Source organism: Ipomoea nil, unplaced genomic scaffold, assembly GCF_001879475.1.
Source record: "Ipomoea nil cultivar Tokyo-kokei standard unplaced genomic scaffold, Asagao_1.1 scaffold2014, whole genome shotgun sequence".
NCBI lineage: Eukaryota > Viridiplantae > Streptophyta > Magnoliopsida > Solanales > Convolvulaceae > Ipomoea > Ipomoea nil.
In genome coordinates, this window is record NW_017618442.1 from 1152753 (window position 1) to 1170709 (window position 17957).

General features: G+C 35.0%; 2 protein-coding genes across 9 annotated transcripts; one reads left to right on the top strand and one right to left on the bottom strand.

Annotated features, from left to right (window-relative positions):
* The first annotated feature begins 664 nt into the window (after positions 1 to 664).
* On the top strand, positions 665 to 5362 carry LOC109147574 (monosaccharide-sensing protein 2-like). 3 transcript variants are annotated; one of them, XM_019295177.1, is made up of 6 exons: positions 665 to 895; positions 1061 to 1151; positions 1328 to 1894; positions 2063 to 3009; positions 4154 to 4341; positions 4793 to 5362. In XM_019295177.1, exons 2-6 carry the CDS (start codon positions 1073 to 1075, stop codon positions 5220 to 5222), a joined length of 2211 nt encoding a protein of 736 aa, XP_019150722.1. In that variant the 5' UTR covers positions 665 to 895; positions 1061 to 1072; the 3' UTR covers positions 5223 to 5362. The 3 variants fall into 3 exon arrangements, with proteins under 3 accessions (XP_019150722.1, XP_019150721.1, XP_019150723.1); XM_019295178.1 differs by lacking the exon at positions 665 to 895 and having other exon boundaries at positions 1073 to 1151; positions 4793 to 5223; positions 5263 to 5362; XM_019295176.1 differs by lacking the exon at positions 665 to 895 and having other exon boundaries at positions 1024 to 1151.
* Positions 5363 to 9939: 4577 nt separating this feature from the next.
* Positions 9940 to 15012, bottom strand: LOC109147576 (protein FAR1-RELATED SEQUENCE 9). 6 transcript variants are annotated; one of them, XM_019295184.1, is made up of 4 exons: positions 14695 to 15012; positions 12232 to 13606; positions 12035 to 12102; positions 9940 to 10344 (listed from the first exon to the last, which is right to left on the bottom strand). In XM_019295184.1, exons 2-4 carry the CDS (start codon positions 13544 to 13546, stop codon positions 10174 to 10176), a joined length of 1554 nt encoding a protein of 517 aa, XP_019150729.1. In that variant the 5' UTR covers positions 13547 to 13606; positions 14695 to 15012; the 3' UTR covers positions 9940 to 10173. The 6 variants fall into 6 exon arrangements, 5 of the variants coding, with proteins under 5 accessions (XP_019150729.1, XP_019150730.1, XP_019150727.1 ...); XM_019295185.1 differs by having other exon boundaries at positions 12056 to 12102; positions 14695 to 15011; XR_002048684.1 differs by having other exon boundaries at positions 9953 to 10018; positions 10064 to 10344; positions 12035 to 13606; positions 14695 to 15011.
* Positions 15013 to 17957: the final 2945 nt, after the last annotated feature.

A 17957-nucleotide genomic window follows, 5' to 3' on the forward strand; every position in this document is an offset into this window, starting at 1 on the left:
TTTATCATTTGTAATGCTTTGTCTTCAACTTAATCTAATGTTTTTTCTCTTAAAAAAAAATAATAATTATGAATATGAAGTAAAAATTATGAATATATAAGTTTATAATTATGAGCATATAGTTCAATAATTATGAATATATAATTTAGTAATTATGAACATAAAATCATATAATTGTAAATATGAAATTTAAAAATTATAAATATATAACTTTATAATTATTAATTAACATATAATTCAGTAATTATGAGTCCGGTTCTACATCATAACGATTGGTAAAAAGGTGTGTTGCAATGATTAGAAATGGTTGATGCGCGGGCCATGGTGGGTGTAGGTGCAACTGTGTAAGGCTAGATGCCTCATGCCTGATGTGTTTGTGTTCTACTAGTTCTAGCAATGTGCCTGCAGCGAGTGCGAATCAGCGGCAGGCGGCAGCAACCAAAAATTAGTGACGTGGTGGCAGGTGTTGCGGTGCCACAGGTTTTCATTAATTTTTTTTTTTTTTTTTAAAAAGCGATTTATTTATTTATTTATTATGCCTTTCTTTTTCAATCTCTCTTTCTTTATTCCTAGTAAGCACTTGTAGCGCTTGTGTGATGTGTCTTCTCCACCTTGATTCCTTTCTTTAAAAACAAAAAAAAAAAAAAAAAAAAAAAAAACAAAAAAAAAAAAAGGAAAAGAAATATACTGTTGTTGAATGATGTGAAGGTGGGAAAATTTTTTGGTTTGTAGTGAATACTTGTGATGTGTTCACAGTAGCGGTTCTAGTTCTAGATTTGACGATCGCGAGAAGGAAAGGAAGCCATTCTGGTTTCTGCATGTTGGTGCCGCTAGACCAGTGGTGACCAAGTCGGAATTTTTCAACTCAACAGTCAGCAACCCCCTCGGCTCTCTGGTAACACTATCTCTTTCATTGATTCCATCCTAATTGCTTTTTTTATTTGATGCATTTGCTGATTGGGTTGTTGCCCGTGCACCTGTACCCTTGCCAAGTTATTATCTTTCCGTTTTAATGTTTCACTAAATTTTTGCTGATTTTTTCTTCGTTTATTTTGATCAGTGTTGAATAAATATGAGTGGAGCTGTGGCTGTTGCAATTGCTGCGGCTATTGGCAACTTATTGCAAGGATGGGACAACGCCACCATAGCTGGTCTGGTTTTTCCATATTCGTTCACTTAATTATGTTCTCATCATCCCTCTTCCCAAAATCCTTTTTTTTTTTTTTTTTTTTTTTGGGTTCTAATCTTGTATCCTAGACACCTACCTGTGCTTCTTTCTACTTTAATTAACAGTCCATCTACACAAATTCTAAACATTGAATTACAGGTGCTATACTGTACATAAAGAAGGAATTCAAGCTGGAAGATGAACCTACTATAGAAGGTCTTATTGTGGCCATGTCTCTTGTTGGAGCGGTTTTTATCACAACATGCTCTGGTGCAATTTCTGACTCGCTTGGACGCCGTCCCTTGCTTATAGTTTCATCTGTTTTATATTTTATCAGTGGTCTTGTGATGCTGTGGTCTCCTAATGTTTATGTACTCCTCTTGGCAAGGCTTTTGGATGGGTTTGGAATTGGTTTGGCAGTTACTCTTGTTCCAATTTATATATCAGAGACAGCACCTCCTGAGATAAGGGGTTTATTGAACACTTTGCCTCAGTTCACTGGTTCTGTTGGAATGTTCTCTTCATACTGCATGGTTTTTGGGATGTCATTGACAAGTTCCCCAAGTTGGAGGCTGATGCTTGGTGTCCTTTTCATCCCTTCTGTTGTTTACTTTGCATTGACTATTTTTTACTTGCCCGAGTCCCCAAGATGGCTTGTCAGTAAAGGGCGCATGCTTGAGGCGAAGAAGGTTTTGCAGAGACTTCGTGGCAGAGAAGATGTGTCTGGTGAGATCTTTGTTGCATTTCGTACATGTTATTTTTTTAATGTACCAGAGTTGCCACATTGCAATTAGAGTAGTGTATGGTAGGTAAATTTACTAACGATGATGTACTCAGTGACTCAGTTTCCATGATTAAGTAAGTTTATGATTTTAATATTCCTTATTTGAACAGGGGAGATGGCTTTGCTAGTTGAAGGTCTTGGAATTGGGGGAGAAACTTCTGTAGAAGAATATGCAATAGGACCTGCCCAAGAACTTACTGAGGATCAGGAACCTGGCATCCATAAAGAGCTAATAAGATTATATGGACCTGAAGAAGGGATCTCTTTGGTTGCTCGACCTGTCACACGACAGAGTTTTCTCAGTCTTGCATCTCGCCCTGGGAGCATAGTGACCAAGAAGGTCCCCCTTATGGACCCTGTTGTCACTCTTTTTGGCAGTGTCCATGAGAAGATTCCAGATACGGGAAGCAAGGGAAGCATGCTTTTTCCTCATCTTGGCAGCATGTTCAGTGTAGCTGGAAATCAGCCCAAAAATGATGAATGGGATGAAGAAAGCCTGACCAGAGAGGGTGAGGACTATACATCTGAAATTGCTGCAGCTGAATCAGATGACAATCTGCAAAGTCCACTTATATCACGACAAACAACCAGCATGGATAAGGACATGGTTCCGCCTCCATTCCAAGGAAGTGTTTTTAGCATGAGACAAGGTAGTCTTACCCAAGGTGCTAATAGCGAGCTGGTAGGTAGTGCAGGCATTGGTGGTGGATGGCAACTTGCTTGGAAGTGGATAGAGAGAGAAGGTCCAGTGGGAAATAGAGAAGCAGGCTTTAAAAGAATATATTTGCATGAAGGTGGCATTGCTGGAAAGTGGAGGGGATCCCTAGTTTCTGTTGCTGGGGATGATATGCCTGCTGCTGGTGAATATTTTCATGCCACAGCTTTAGTGAGTCAACGAGCTTTATATTCGAAGGATCTCATAGATGAGCACCCTATTGGACCAGCTATGATTCATCCAGCTGAAGCTGCTACAAAGGGGCCTAGCTGGAGTGATTTATTTGAACCAGGAGTCAAGCATGCATTGATTGTAGGGGTGGGGATTCAGATACTTCAGCAGGTAATCCTTGAAAAATTTTACAACTTCTGTTATTTGATCTATGTTCTTCGTTATTTAAATGCCCATCATTTCCAGTCTTCCAGGCTGGTACTGATCAGTAATGAAGCCATAAAATCAATTATAATATGATTTAAATCACTTTGTACACCTTCAATGGTTAGAGTTCAGACAGTAATAAAGTCATAAAATCTCTTCTCGGCTTTCATTAAGTTTCTACCCAAAAAAAATATGACAGCATTTGTAGAAATGAGTTCAACAAATGTTAAATATTGAGGAAGAAGCTTTCTACTTATTATGTCTCTATTTATTCATTGGCTGGGAACATGTATATATACATATTTACAAGGCATCACATCCACACACATGAATTGAAGGGATATGAATGATGTAACAAGCCCAACCTCCCTTGACTCTCTCTAACAACTACAATTCATTAATTAACTAAATTTATTTGAGAAAGATACATTTCTTAGGCTCAAAGACCTCCATATATCACAAAGATATCAGAAGAATGACAGACAGAACCATATCAATCAGTTAATGCAAGTTTGATTGTATTTATTGCACTTTAGAGTTTAGCCTCTTTTGCCTTCAAATGAACAAAAGTGTTTTATTAGATATGTTTTATTACTTGAAACTAGCCAATTAGGATCATACTATGAGAATAGATATTATTTTATCTGCTACCCAAATTAATGAAGGCTTAGCCCCCCTCTCCTTTGTATTTGATCTTTTGAGTCTTTGTTGTATAAACATAACCAATCAAGGCCTTGGCACTCTGGATTACATTCAAAGTATTTACTCTTGAATTTTCAATGTCTATTTAGAAATCTAATGATTGAATGATGTGTTCTAACTCTACTAAAAGTTTAAGCTATTATTGAGAAAATGCATAATTTTAAATTGCCCCCTCACATATTGCCAAATATATTTTTTGATGGGGTATTCAAATGAAAATGTTTTGATGACGGATTCAAATCCAGGACCTTTTATTGTTTATATTTATCTCAACACTAACCATTTTTCCCGATTAGATGCACATACCACTTCCATAACTTTGGGATGGTAGGGAGCCAGCTTACCAAATTTGTTACTCTCGCTTTCACTTTGGGTTTAGAACACTTGTAAGCTTTTTGTTTGGCAGTTTTCTGGGATAAATGGAGTTATGTATTACACTCCTCAAATACTTGAGCATGCGGGTGTCGAAGTTCTTTTATCAAATATGGGCATCAGTTCAGCATCTGCATCTCTTCTAATTAGTGCTATCATAAACTTGTTGATGCTGCCTTGCATAGCAGTTGCCATGAGGCTTATGGATCTTTCTGGCAGAAGGTGATCTGTTTTCCTCTTCATTTATTTTCTTGCATATGGCGGTTCATATTTTGTAGTTGTGTTCCTGTTCCATTAACCACGAAATACTCGCAAGTAATTTCTTCAAGATAAAAGCAGAGGACCATGTTTGTTTCCACATGGTGTAGTGTGTGTTTTTTAGATCCAATAACCAACTTTTTTGGGTTTCAAGCTGGATATCCAAACTGAAAAGATAGCAAGGATATGATGAGTGTGAGTTTATTTGAAGTAAAATGATGTCAATACAAAATGGTCTGGGGAACACAACACAAGAAAGTGGTGTCAAAGTTGTTAAGAAAGATTCATGCTTGAACGGCAGTAGAGTCCATGCCTGCCGGTAACCAAAACTTGTTATTAGCTGAGTATTTGTTGCATATATGTTGTTTGTGACATTGGCTTTGAAACTTTTACATTATTCATTGACATTTTGCAGGAGTTTGGTGCTAGGCACAATTCCTATCTTAATCACCACTCTTGTAATCCTAGTTATTGGAAATGTGGTGCATATGGGATCTGTTGCGAAGGCAGCCATCTCAACAGTTTGTGTTGTTCTTTACTTGTGCTCGTTTGTGATGGGGTTTGGGCCTGTGCCGAATATCCTATGCTCTGAGATATTTCCGACTAGGGTTCGTGGTATCTGCATTGCCATATGTGCCCTCGCATTTTGGATCGCTGATATTATTATTACCTATTCATTGCCTCTCATGCTCTCCTCCATCGGCCTTGCTGGTGTTTTTGGTATATATGCTGTTGTGTGTGTCGTATCATGGGGTTTTGCTTTCTTGAAGGTGCCTGAAACCAAGGGGATGCCTCTTGAGGTGATCACTGAGTTCTTCGCCCTTGGTGCAAAGCAGGCAAACTAGTTTAATTTGTTTGGTAGTAGTAGTAGTAGTGTACAATGACTTAATTTCTTCTTCGGTTGTCTTTATTTTTAGGGTGAGTTGTAATTTACTCTTTATAAAATGTCCTACAGGCTACAGGGGGTTGCTTTTTGTTTTCTCAATCATTATTCTAGTTATTATGTTATTAAAACAGGGTCAAATAGTTCTAGATGAATACAATTCTGTCTAGGAGATAGAGTGGACCATCTTCCAAGATTCTCTTCAAATCAATTTCCCCAAAGAATTGGTGTTTAGCTCCATTACATGCATACCTTTCCCCGAGTGCACACTGAGGCATATGTATGTCTCATTATTTGGAACTTACCAACAAGAACGAGCTTGTGGTCATCAACCTCCTTTATCTCTTTGTCATTATCAATGATTAATTTTTGGCTTCATCATCAAGCAAAGACATAAAAGCATATATTGTTTTAAGGTTATGGGAGCCTCAAGGCCACAAGAATGGGAGAAAGCCAAGGGCACACAAATGTCTAACAGTCTAAGGAAGCAAGGAGGAAATGAACAAGTTGTTGGAAATTTATAGATAAATAATGTTGATGATTTATATGTATATGACATTTATGTGATTATTTGGAGTTGTAGAGTATATATAAATGATAATATATAATATTAGATGTTGGATAAGAATTTTAATTATGTGAGAATTATATATATATATATATATATATAAGTCCATGCTCTGGTGCGATGCTGCTCTCCCATGCGGTCGTGCGAACATATCAGAATTGTTGGATGAGTTGAGCTTAAACGGATGGAAATCAATGAAGAAGAGATAAGTGGTGGACAATTTCGTAATTTCCTACATAAGGTATATTTCGACAGTGCACTATGTTCTAATGTGTGGTGCACTTTGAGTGATACGTGGTGCACTTGACCTGTAATACACTTAGTATTGCACCACTCAATGAGATGTCAAATCCGTCAACAGGTTCAATTAACGGTATTACTCAACAGGTCTATTGAGCCCATTTTTAGCGTGGATTGGCGTGGTTGTTCAGTAACTCAGCTCGTCTCTTAAACATGAAGTTGGACTCGCTCATAACTGATGAACTAAACTCGGATACGACCATAAGTTAGGGACTATTAAAATGCAATTTTCTGTATATATATTATGCATATAGTATATGATGAATGTGATTAAATATGATAAACCGTAGAGATTGTTAACAACTTAATATAAACAAGAATTGGGTGGTAAGTAGTTAGTATAAGAAGGGCAAGATTTATGAATTTACAGCCCATTATATTAGGATTACAATATATGGGGCAAATAAGACATACAGATGAGACGCCCAGAAAAGTGTTACTGGATAACAACAGTCAATGAAGAGTGAAGATATTGAATAATCAATGAATGAATCGCGATGCAGGTTGGGAGGAGATAATTAAAGATCGACAAAGGGGACATGTGAAGTGGTTTCTGTCTATCCATCTGTGGATGCAGTCGACGTGAAAGAGGTGGCCGCATCTGCGGAGTTGGTTCACCCAATCCTCTTTCGCATACTCGCCCAAGCAAATGGAACAACATTCTTCTCCTAGGCTGCATTTCTTAATATCCCCGAAAATGATGGCGTCAAGCTCAAGCACTACTACCCGGTCATCGTCTCCTGCTTCATGGTAATGGTAATGGTAATGGTATTGGTATTGGTACTGACACCACACCAGCCTCATCATCTTAACCATAACCTGCTTTATTTCAAGGAACGGGATCCATATGCAAGTGTACAAGATAATAGTAGCAGTGGAGATGGGTGAGTGGCTCTGCATTAGCCCGCAAATCATCATTATATATTTATATTGCCTTAGCTTGCCTCGATCGGATAGGCTCTTCTTCAATTCCTAGCTACCTAGCTAGTTTTGAGGGAGAAATATGAAATACAAATGAGACGAGCTAGGTAGAGATCAGAGCATAATTATGCACAATGCAAAATCAATATATATATATATATATATAGCCACTGAACGTACTGGTCGGTCGAGTTCCCAATTAAGTCAACCACCTTTATTTAAGGATTAATTAATTTTGTGAAGCTAGGGATCTCTCTCTTGCATTTGACTTTTTGGACTCCATCCTACCACCTAGCGCCGGCAAAGGAATATAATAGCACTAATAGACATGTTTCTTTCTTCGGGGGAAACACTTGAATATTCCGGGGGTGTGCAAGGCCGGCGCCGACCTCGCGCACCCAGGTGTCACACTCCCACGCACTACATCTACATGCAATAATTCTCTCTTTAATTAATTTCTTCTCCCAAAATATTAACGCGCACCGCAAAATGAGGAATCCAAATCTTTCGCACTCATTAACGAAACATAAAAGAGTATAATTTTCACTTTTAAAACCCAAAATATATATATATATATATATATATATAAAATCATTGATTTTGTTTAAGATGAGTTTTGGACGAATTTTAAATGAGTTAGTTTTTATAAAATCTCCCTTATTTGTTTACCTCTTACCGCCATTCAAAGTTTTAAGGCATGATCTCTCTCATTCTCTCCTTTTTTGGGAGCTCTCAGTGTTGAAAATCTCGTTCGTTCTTTCCATCTAACGTTTCTTGGACAGAAAATAAAATATTCAATAGAAAAAGGTTTCTGACCAAATAAAAAAATTCAAAATAATCTTCATTTGAAATTTCATCCAATTCTAACTTTTAACCAAAAATAATGTCCAACGAACAAAAATTGGTTGGAAATTTCATAAAGTAACCCGTCATTCTTAAAACATGAAAATTTTCGTCCAACTACGTGTGTTGAAATTTCAACCAACCTTGGACGTACGAAAAATTCTCATATTATATTTTGTGATTTACTTTTCAATTGTTGGACGAAAATTCTGACGAACAGTTGGAGGGAAATATCAAGCAGGGTTGTAAAAATCGGTCTAGGCGTCCGCCTAGGCCCCGCCTAGGCGCTAGGCGCTTATAGACCGTGGCGATTTCCCCCCTAGGCGCCCGCCTAGGTTACCGGCCGCCTAGTGTCTAAGTTAGTCGAGTTAACTCGTCCATTTCGGTTGAGTTAACCCGATTGGCTCGGCCTATTTTTTTATTATATATATATATATATATATATATTTATATATATATGTGTGTGTGTGTGTGCGCGCGCATACATATATATAATATGACATATATACACTCGTAGACTAGTTTGATACTTTGAATCTTTGGATGATTGAAGTATTTGAGTATTTCATATTTGAGTATTTTTAATTTTTAATATTGTTTTAGTATTTTTTTTTTTGAAAACTATTGTTTTGATGTTATGACTTATGAATTATCATTAATTCATTTATTTGGATGTGTTATTTGATTAAATGTTAAAAACAACCTCATTAAAATTGTCAAACTGCAAGTCTACCACTGATTGTTAGCGCCCGCCTAGATTCCGCCTAGGCGCCGCCTAGACCGCCTAGGCGCTAGGCGCTGTCCGAGCGCCCGACTAGCGCCTAGCGCCTACTGCAACCATGATATCAAGTACTGAATGTTGTGAGCTTCCTTTTAACTGTTGATAGGAAAATTTTAAATCATATGGGATGTTTTTATTATATATATTACCATAATTGTATTTCTACCTGTTGACTATTGTTAATAAATTATACTCCGTATGTCATTAACAAATTAATGTACACACTAAATTTCAAATTGAAAATATATTTAAACATCAAAATTATTTACAACAAAAATATGGTCACGTCCATTGTACTTCCAACAATAGACTATTACCATACCCTCCTCTCCACCTAAAGCAGCTTCATCAATACGCCCAAAAGTTACAGAAGTATGCTCGCTAGCCCCTTTGGTAATATGCCCTATGGGCCTTGAAGTATGCTCCATGCTCTGTGGGCCTTGATTATCTTATATAACTTGAACCAAATGTCCCGGAAATATGATTAAGCTTTGATTTTGAAGATTCACATCCATTAAGCATTCCTAAAAACCTAAGTGGTTTTTGAATGATCCTTGTATCTATATACCTTCCTATCTTGATTTTGTGACTTTTGCTGTATTTACAGTTTGCTATTTCCATTTGGGTCATTTGTTTGAATTTGTTTCATATAAAAATCTTTAACTTCGTTGATTCATATGTACTATTCTTGTTTCTAGCTACAAGGTAAAGTGATGACATCTTTGAGATTATTTACACAAAGTTGAAGATGAATTTGATTAGAAGCTTAAATTCTTGTAATTATTTAAGACATTTTGGCCCTGTTGGGTAAACAACGGTTAACCAATAGTTGTTAGCTGTTTAGGTTAATTAGAGGGTATACCTAATTAATAACATTAGATGATTGTAGAAAGGTGTTCGGTAAATTAGTAGTTAGCTGATAACTGTTTGGTATAATTTCTTTTCTCAAAAAGTTAATTGAAAAAATTAATTTGAACAACTTTTTAAATTTTATCATTTTAGAGTTATAAAAAGTTAATTAACTAAACACTTATTTGTTTTCTTAACCAAGTTAAACAATTAATAGTGGTCAAATAAATCAAAATTGGCTAATATGTTAACTATTTTACTAAACAGAGCCTTTTTAGTATTAGGCTGCAAAATGCATCACCTGTTAGCTACTCTGAAATGCCATTGGAAAAGAGTGCCAAGTCTTTGTGGTGGTCGACGGAGGTTTTTGCGGGAACCTCAAGTGGTCGGAAGTCGGAACAACAGTTTCCGACCGGATTTAGGCAATTTCTGACCACTTTTGAGTGGTCGTAAATTTAAAGATTTCCAGCAATGACCAGTCTCATCAGATTTTCTATTCACATCCCCAACCCCCTAATTGAAGTAAACCAAAAAAGTAATTACACAAAGGTATGTACAGAAACAGAAATAAAGATCCAGCACGCAATAAACCTTAGAATATTCTTCTAATACTCCTTCCTGTGCTTAACAAAGTAAAGCAATACATTATACTCACTCTTTTAAGCTCAGCCGTGCATTTTGGACTTTAACTGACAACTTTAACTTCTGCTCCTCCATATCTTTCAGCACAGCAAGCAGATTTGAGCGGTATACTTCACATCGTTGATTTATGCTGTCTAACTCAGCAGTCAATTCATGGATTCTTTTTTCCTTCTCATTTTTCTATCAAGAAAAAATGTGATTCAATATGTGAAACATATGTTTTGTAAATTTAGATACTTGTATCTGCATTAAACCATGTCTATATATTCATGAGGTAGATAAATAATGCAGCACATCCAGTCAACAAAGCTATAATGACTAGCCATGTATGGGTAGGAAGCAGCAAAAACATAAATCAAATACTTTAATCAAAAGATGGTGCATGTTTTCGTAGAATAAAGAAACAAAACTAACCGTTCAAAAATGAATACATTAGCCCTTAAACTATGTAAATTTGGTAGGGATTAGTTTCATGGATTTACCAACTCTTTCCTAAACCAAGTCCCTAACTTCAAGACTGATATTTTTAGAAAATGAAGCTGATATCATTATAGTTTAAGAAGTCACCAGTAATTTCTCTCAAGTACTCAAGTTCATTACACCAATGATTAAAAGTTTAATGGCACTTCCCATCAGCTTCAGCCTACCAATAATTCCCACAAGGCAAAAACTCCTATGAAACCGTCTTATGAATCCTTATCTGTGAGATGGGTCGGGTTCTTCATAAATATTACACTTTCCTTCAGTTTCCCTCATAAATAATTTTTTAACTCCTAAATATTATATTTTGATTTAAAAAGTATTACATTTTTTCTTCAAAAGTATCGCATTACATTTTCTCTTATAAGAATCAATTTATCCATTATTACTATTACACTTTCTCTCATTAGTAATAACCAATCAATTTGTCCCTGATTAGTATTACAACTTTTCTCATAAGTAACTCTTCAATACCTAAATATTACATTTTTCCTCAAAAGCATCATATCTTTCCTTATAAGTATTACATTTATCTTCATAAGTAACAACCGATTTGTCCTTGTTTAGTATTAGACTTTTCATCATAAGTATCACATTTCCATCTAGAGTTCTAGACCCGATTAGTCTCACAAAAAAGGATCCATGAGTTGATCTCCCAAGAGAGTCACCCTAAGCAGAATATAAGGGTTTCACTTTCAAAAGTAAAGTACTAGGTTAAGGAACCATTTAAATATAAAAGGAAAACAATTTCCAAATGAATGCAAGCTTGTTTTTTTTAATAGAAAAATGAAGAGTTTGAGATTAGGTAAGGCAATCGGTAGAGTGACTACATTCATCAATCATCACCCAACCCACCTTTATGCTTTCTCCACCCACCCCACCCCTAAAAATTCACCCCGCTCCACTTGATGCGGATACGCACCATTTTTTATGTCGTATTAATTTTTTTTTAAAAAAAGTAATAAAGTATATGAATTATTTACACATTCACTAGTTACATTAAAACATAAAATAATAAAAATATTTAAATTCAAATGTAATAGTTAAACTATTTTTTTTTCCAAATAAACATACCTATTTAAAACTAAAAAAGAAGGGAGTAAAATTTAGCATGTGTTCTAATTCTTGTAGACTTTTAGAAATAAGTATTTATACACACACATCTTTTATATATATACACACACACAACATAGTGAGCCCAGTGGAGTTCTATGCAGGTTCAACCCAACCCACTGCAGGCTTAAATTTTTAAAACCCACCCCTGATCCACCACCTGCTATCATCCAAAAACCTCAATCCAAGCGAGTTGGAATAAGGTGGATACATGTGGGTCAGGGTGCAATTGTCATCCCTAATTGAGATATTAAAAACAAATAAAGAAGAAATGAACCTGGGCTGCAAGAAATCTCACCAAGGAATCCGTTGGTGCTACTTGATTTTCATCCCCTGCATGCATATCTAGATTCCCATTTGCTAGATTGGTCAAATGAGTTTCCCCAAATTTTTTCGTTTTTGCAGTAGAAACTTTTTTTTCAGCCTCTTTTAAAGCATTCATTGCAACATTATAAACATGAATAGATTTTGCACCTTCTTCGACAAATTTTATAGCTTCCCGCCGTAAATTATTATAACGAACTGTTAAAGATTCTTGAGCACTGTTTGGCAATTCCAAAGCACTTTCATCTGGGGTAACTCCACCACTAATCTTGGCATCCCGTGTCCAACGTTTCAAAATGTATTGGGAAGGAAGTGTTAAAACATTTTTTGCTCTGAACACTGATAATACATGCCTACAAATAATGCCTGAAAATTCAAACATTAGACAGCTACAATTAGCTTTCATCTCTAAGTCATTAAACCTTACTGTATGTGCTTTGTGCTCTTCTCCAAATTTGGAGACACGATATGTTGTGGTTGTTCCAGACTCAGCAATTTTAGTAGCAGGATTAGCAAGAGTCTCAACCAATTCTGCTTGGAATTTCATGAAGATTCTCCTTGTATAAAGGTTAGCTGCTTGTTTTTCCATGGGTGAGGGTGTCTTTAGAATCGGAGTACTATTATTAGTGTCAAAATCTGCCTTCAGTTCCTTTTCATGCCAGCTTGTAATACCTTTCTCATACAGTTTAGTCAAAAGCTGGATGGTAGTGGAAGCACTCAAAATTCCATCAAAGAAAGAGTTCATAGCATCACTGTCTTCACCATAAAAGGATTCCCCAAAAAATGTATCACGCAAGTAGATAGGAACCCAGTGATGGCGAGCATTATACATGGACTGAAGCCAGTCATTGTCCATGAGGTAATATCTCAATACAAGTGATCCCCATTGTGATTCAAACTCCTCAACCGTGTCTGCTTCATTGATGCACTTGTTAAATTCAATTTCGAAAGTAGGATGTATCTGGTATATATGAGACAATTTCTCTTTGGTTTCTCTAATTATGCTCCATTTACAGAGGCGATGACGTGTTTCTGGAAGAACTTGTGAGACAGCCATCTGTATATGCCGATCGGCATCAGTAGTGATTGAGAGAGGGTGGCGAGCAGACATTGCTTGAAGCCAAGTCTGGAGAAGCCAGATAAATGATGTTTCAGACTCATCAAAAAGTAATGCACAGCCAAAGAGGATAGGTTGACCATGATGATTTAAGCCAGTAAATGTAACAAAAGGCACCCTAAATCCATTTTTTCGATAGGATGTATCCAACTTAACAGTATCCCCAAAATAGTTATAGTTCATCCGAGCATTTCCATCAGCCCAGAATATATTTCCATTAGAGTGTTCAGTATCTCCTTGAATAGCATAAAAGAAAGCAGGACTTTCGGAGTGCATCCGCTTCAGGTAGTCAAGTACATGTTGAACCCCTCCCCCAATAGTTCTTTGATGGCTATTGCTGCTATTCATTTCTCTGTCTCCCGAATTCTAATCACATACACGTCTGGTTTACTGCTTCCAAAGTTTCACCTAATAAACAATATGCAACTTACTAAATGACAATATGACATTAAAATCTTATACTTTTAAAAAAGTTACAGCCCCAAAAGAAGGTTGGTACTTGAATTTTTGAAGCCTAGGGGGGGCAAGAATCATAGAGGATGCACACCAATTCAAAAAATGAAATAGAATTTGTCAACAAAAAGTCAAAAATGGCACAAAATAATAGAAAGGAAAACCAGAAGGCACTTATTCTAATGAGGAAATTACAAATTGCACTCTAATGGCCAGAAGTCCAAAACTGAATGTTCGGACTACAAAAAACTTCACCAACTTCATGATAGGGGTAGTATTGGAAAATGTTAGAACAGGAAAGTTTCATTTCCTACTTCATTGCATTGGAATATGCTAAGAGTTAAGAAGCAGGAAGTGGGGCAAAGATGAGGAAATACTTGTATTAAATATGAAAAAAAAAAAAAAAAAAAAAAAAAAAAAAAAACAAGGCTATACTAAGACACCTCCGGCAAGAGTTTCAGACTCTTACCCAGCTACAATAGCTAACCGTGATTCCTTCCCCCTAGGGAAGGCTTCTTATTTATAATCTAATACAATGAATAAATAAGTGAATAGCATAATTTAGGTGATTTGTCTTCCCCTAATGTTCTGCTCTAATCCCATGAATTATGCTGCAAATCTGATTGTGTGCTACAATAAGTAAATAGCTTGATTGATATAGGTTACTTTACTTTTTCATTTGCATCTTGACTTATTGCCTTATCAGAATCCCAGATAAGTTGTTCATATTTTCTAGTTCCAATTAAATCATTTATAAGGTGTTGGTTCCAGCAAATCAAGTACACTAGAAATTTAAGGGATAGAGAATTTGGTAGCATTAAGAAAATGTTAATGTGAATAAAGCAAAATATACGTGTGTACAACAATACATAAAAGGTTGATTGGTAAAAAATCCTAACATTTGCTAGTTGAGAAAATATGACCAAAGTTTTAAAGTTGGTAATTTAATACCAAAACTTAATATTCTGACAATTATAGCTAATTTTTCAACTTGATTTAAATAAAATCCAAAATTACAAGATAAAGTAGAAGGAGTTATTCACCATAGGAAGAATTTGAGGCTGTGACTTAACTTGAAACAGTGAATTTCAATCCGTGCATGGCGAATTTCTCTGGGGAATTTCAAGGCAAGGAAGACAAGCGAGAAGGTTTGACAGCAAGGAAAAACTAACATGAAGGCGGTGATGATGATACTAACAAGGTTTCCGGTGAAGTTGAGCACCAGGAGAACTGCGGCGAGATGACCATCGGCGGTGGAGAAACAGTTGAAAGAGATTGGTTTTGAAAAGGATTTCTTCTACAAGGGTTCAGAGCTTCAAAAGAGAAATGATCATGAGGACATTAGCTCTTGAATGGGCCAAGTCATTTTAATAGATTTGGAGTTCTCAAAATAAAAATAATAATAATAATAATAATAGATTTGGACCCATTAAATGAATTCTACGTACTAAAATAGTAAAATCTGGGTTGGATGTTATTGGGTCACTCACTTGAAACCAGCCCAGAGTTGCTTCCTTCGATCGTTATACCCTGCATCACGGCGCGCTCCACACCTCACAAAATGATCGTTTTGATAAATTAGGTAGGAAATTGATGCGATTATTTACATTATGATATACAATTATGTACAATTTTTTTATAAAATTATATATATTTTTTATACAATTATGTACATTCGAAACACGAAATTTATGTGTATTATGTTAAGAGTTTATGTGTATTATGTATTATGTTAAATTATGGTATTATCTTTTCAAAAAAAAAATGTGTGTATTTTGTTATACAATTATGTACATTATTTTATATTATGTACATTCTAGTATACAATTATGTACATTTTTGAAATATGAGATTTTTTTTAAAAGAAAATTAACCGTCGACACAGGAAAGCAAAATTTTCAAATAAAAAAAAATCTGAAACGACATCGTTTTGCACCGGGACGCACAATGCGTGCACGATATAAATTGCCAGCTTCCTTAGGATGATAACATATATATATATATATATATATATATATATATATATATATATATATATATATATATATATATATATATATATGGTAGGATATATCCCGACCGCCCTAAAGTGTTCTCCGTGTTGATTACGTGTAAGCTTCTTGACCCGAGCGTCGTTACTGGATTCTAGTCGGTACCGGTCATCCGAGTACGTTATGTTGCTTCTCTGCTTGAAGACGGTCGGACCCGACCGGTGTTTTGCCCGATCGCCGTACCTTTGTTCTACGGAAAGGCCCATCTCTTGGGAGAGGGGCACGTGGCGTTGATAGGTGTTGACAGGGAGTGTTCAACAGGTTTGGGCACATGGAGGCTACGTGGATTACATGCCGATAGCCCGGAGAGTTGTTCCTGGCTAAAGGCTATAAATATCCGCGGCGGCTACAGTGAGGCGGACTTTTGGAACGATCAATAAGCTATTTACAGAGCTGCCCGACCGCAGTCCATCGGCCCTCGGAATAGCCATTTAAATTGTATTAGGTCACCTTCTTATATATAAAATACCCCTTTATTGTTATTATCTGATCTCATTTAGTACGTAGACCGCTTACACGTGGGTATTAATACTATCAATATATATATATATATATATAATCCTAATAATATGAGAGGTCCATAATCAGGTGAGAACCATGACCTATGAAAACCTGTTGAACAAATCCAAATCATTGATCTAGTAGATCTAACAGTTAAAAATAAATAAAGACAATATAATTAATGAAATTATTTCTCTTATTTAATTTATTGATAATAAATATATATTTTTTTTTAATAAAGACATTGTAGACACATAATTCTAAATTAAAGAAATGTATATGTATTATTTTTTATTGTAACTACTAAATTATTATTTAATTTAATAAGAGTAAAATAGAGTATTACTTATGCCAACTTTGATTGGGATGAGGTTCGAACCTAAGACCTTTCTTATTGAAATCAATGAGTAAGTTAACGGTGAACTAACAGAAATTAACGAAAAAGATAAAATTTGACAGAAAAGTTAACGGATAATCATATTCATTAAGGATAAATTAGAAAATCTTAAAGAAAAATTAAAATTTGATCAATCTGAGTCATTCGTTTGATTAAAAAATTTGATTAAAAAATTTGACCATCATTTTTTCTATCCATTAACCCTCTTGGGCTCTTATTAGTATAGTAGAAAAAATAATTTAGTAGCTACAACAAAAAATAATACGTATGTATTTCTTTAATTTAGAATTATGTGTCTACAATGTCTTTATTCAAAAAAAAAATATTCATTATCAATAAATTAAATATGAGAAATAATTTCATTAGTTATATTGTCTTTATTTTTCTCCAATATAAAAATTCTTTACATTTAAATTCATCAATTGATTATATTCGCTACATTGTCCCTACAATGTCTTTATTAAAAAAAAATATTCATTATCAATAAATTAATTAAGAGAAATAATTTTATTAGTTATATTGTCTTTATTTTTCTCGAATGTAAAAATTCTTTACATTCAAATTCATCAATTGATTATATACATTGTCTATTATCTTTTTTATGCACTATTTTTTAATTAAATATCAAAGTTATAATACAAAATAATGCTATATATTTATTTACCAAGTATTTTATTGATAATATGAAAAAATTAAAAAATATAATTAATGAAGCCAATCATATTAACTACTTGAGGGATTTGTTGACAAAGAGAGTATTCAAATCACACAACAAATTGAAGTGAAAACTATTTCGCAATGGGCTTGTTTGGTTTTCAGCGGTTAGCGGTTAGCGGTAGCATATTGTGTTAGCGATTACCAGATAGCGGATTGTATTAGCGATTTGTAAAAAAAAAAATGTTTAGTAATTATCTGTTTAGATTAGCGGTTGAGGTATAAAAAGACATATAAAGACATTGCTACAATAACTACAATAATAATACGAAATTATAATTATAATTATAATTATATATTATCATTATTATTATTATTATATAATTATTAGTTTTAGTTTTATTGTTGAAAAAAAATACAATACAAAGGGGAGCCAAATTAGCTCCCCTTTGTATTTCAGTGTTATCCCACATCGTTGGGATAACACTGAGGGGCCCTGAGGCCCCTCTATAAAAGGAGCCTTAATTTATTCTTCACATTCGAGGTTGTCCCACATCGAAGAATAAACCAACCTCAAGTCCAGATATTATTAAGGAGACTTGAGACAAACCACAGTTGTTATTTTTTTTTTTTTTTACTTATTAAGGGGTGTTTTGGGGAAAGGTAGGTCTTTCCCCAAAATGCCAAACCCAAACACTGCTAT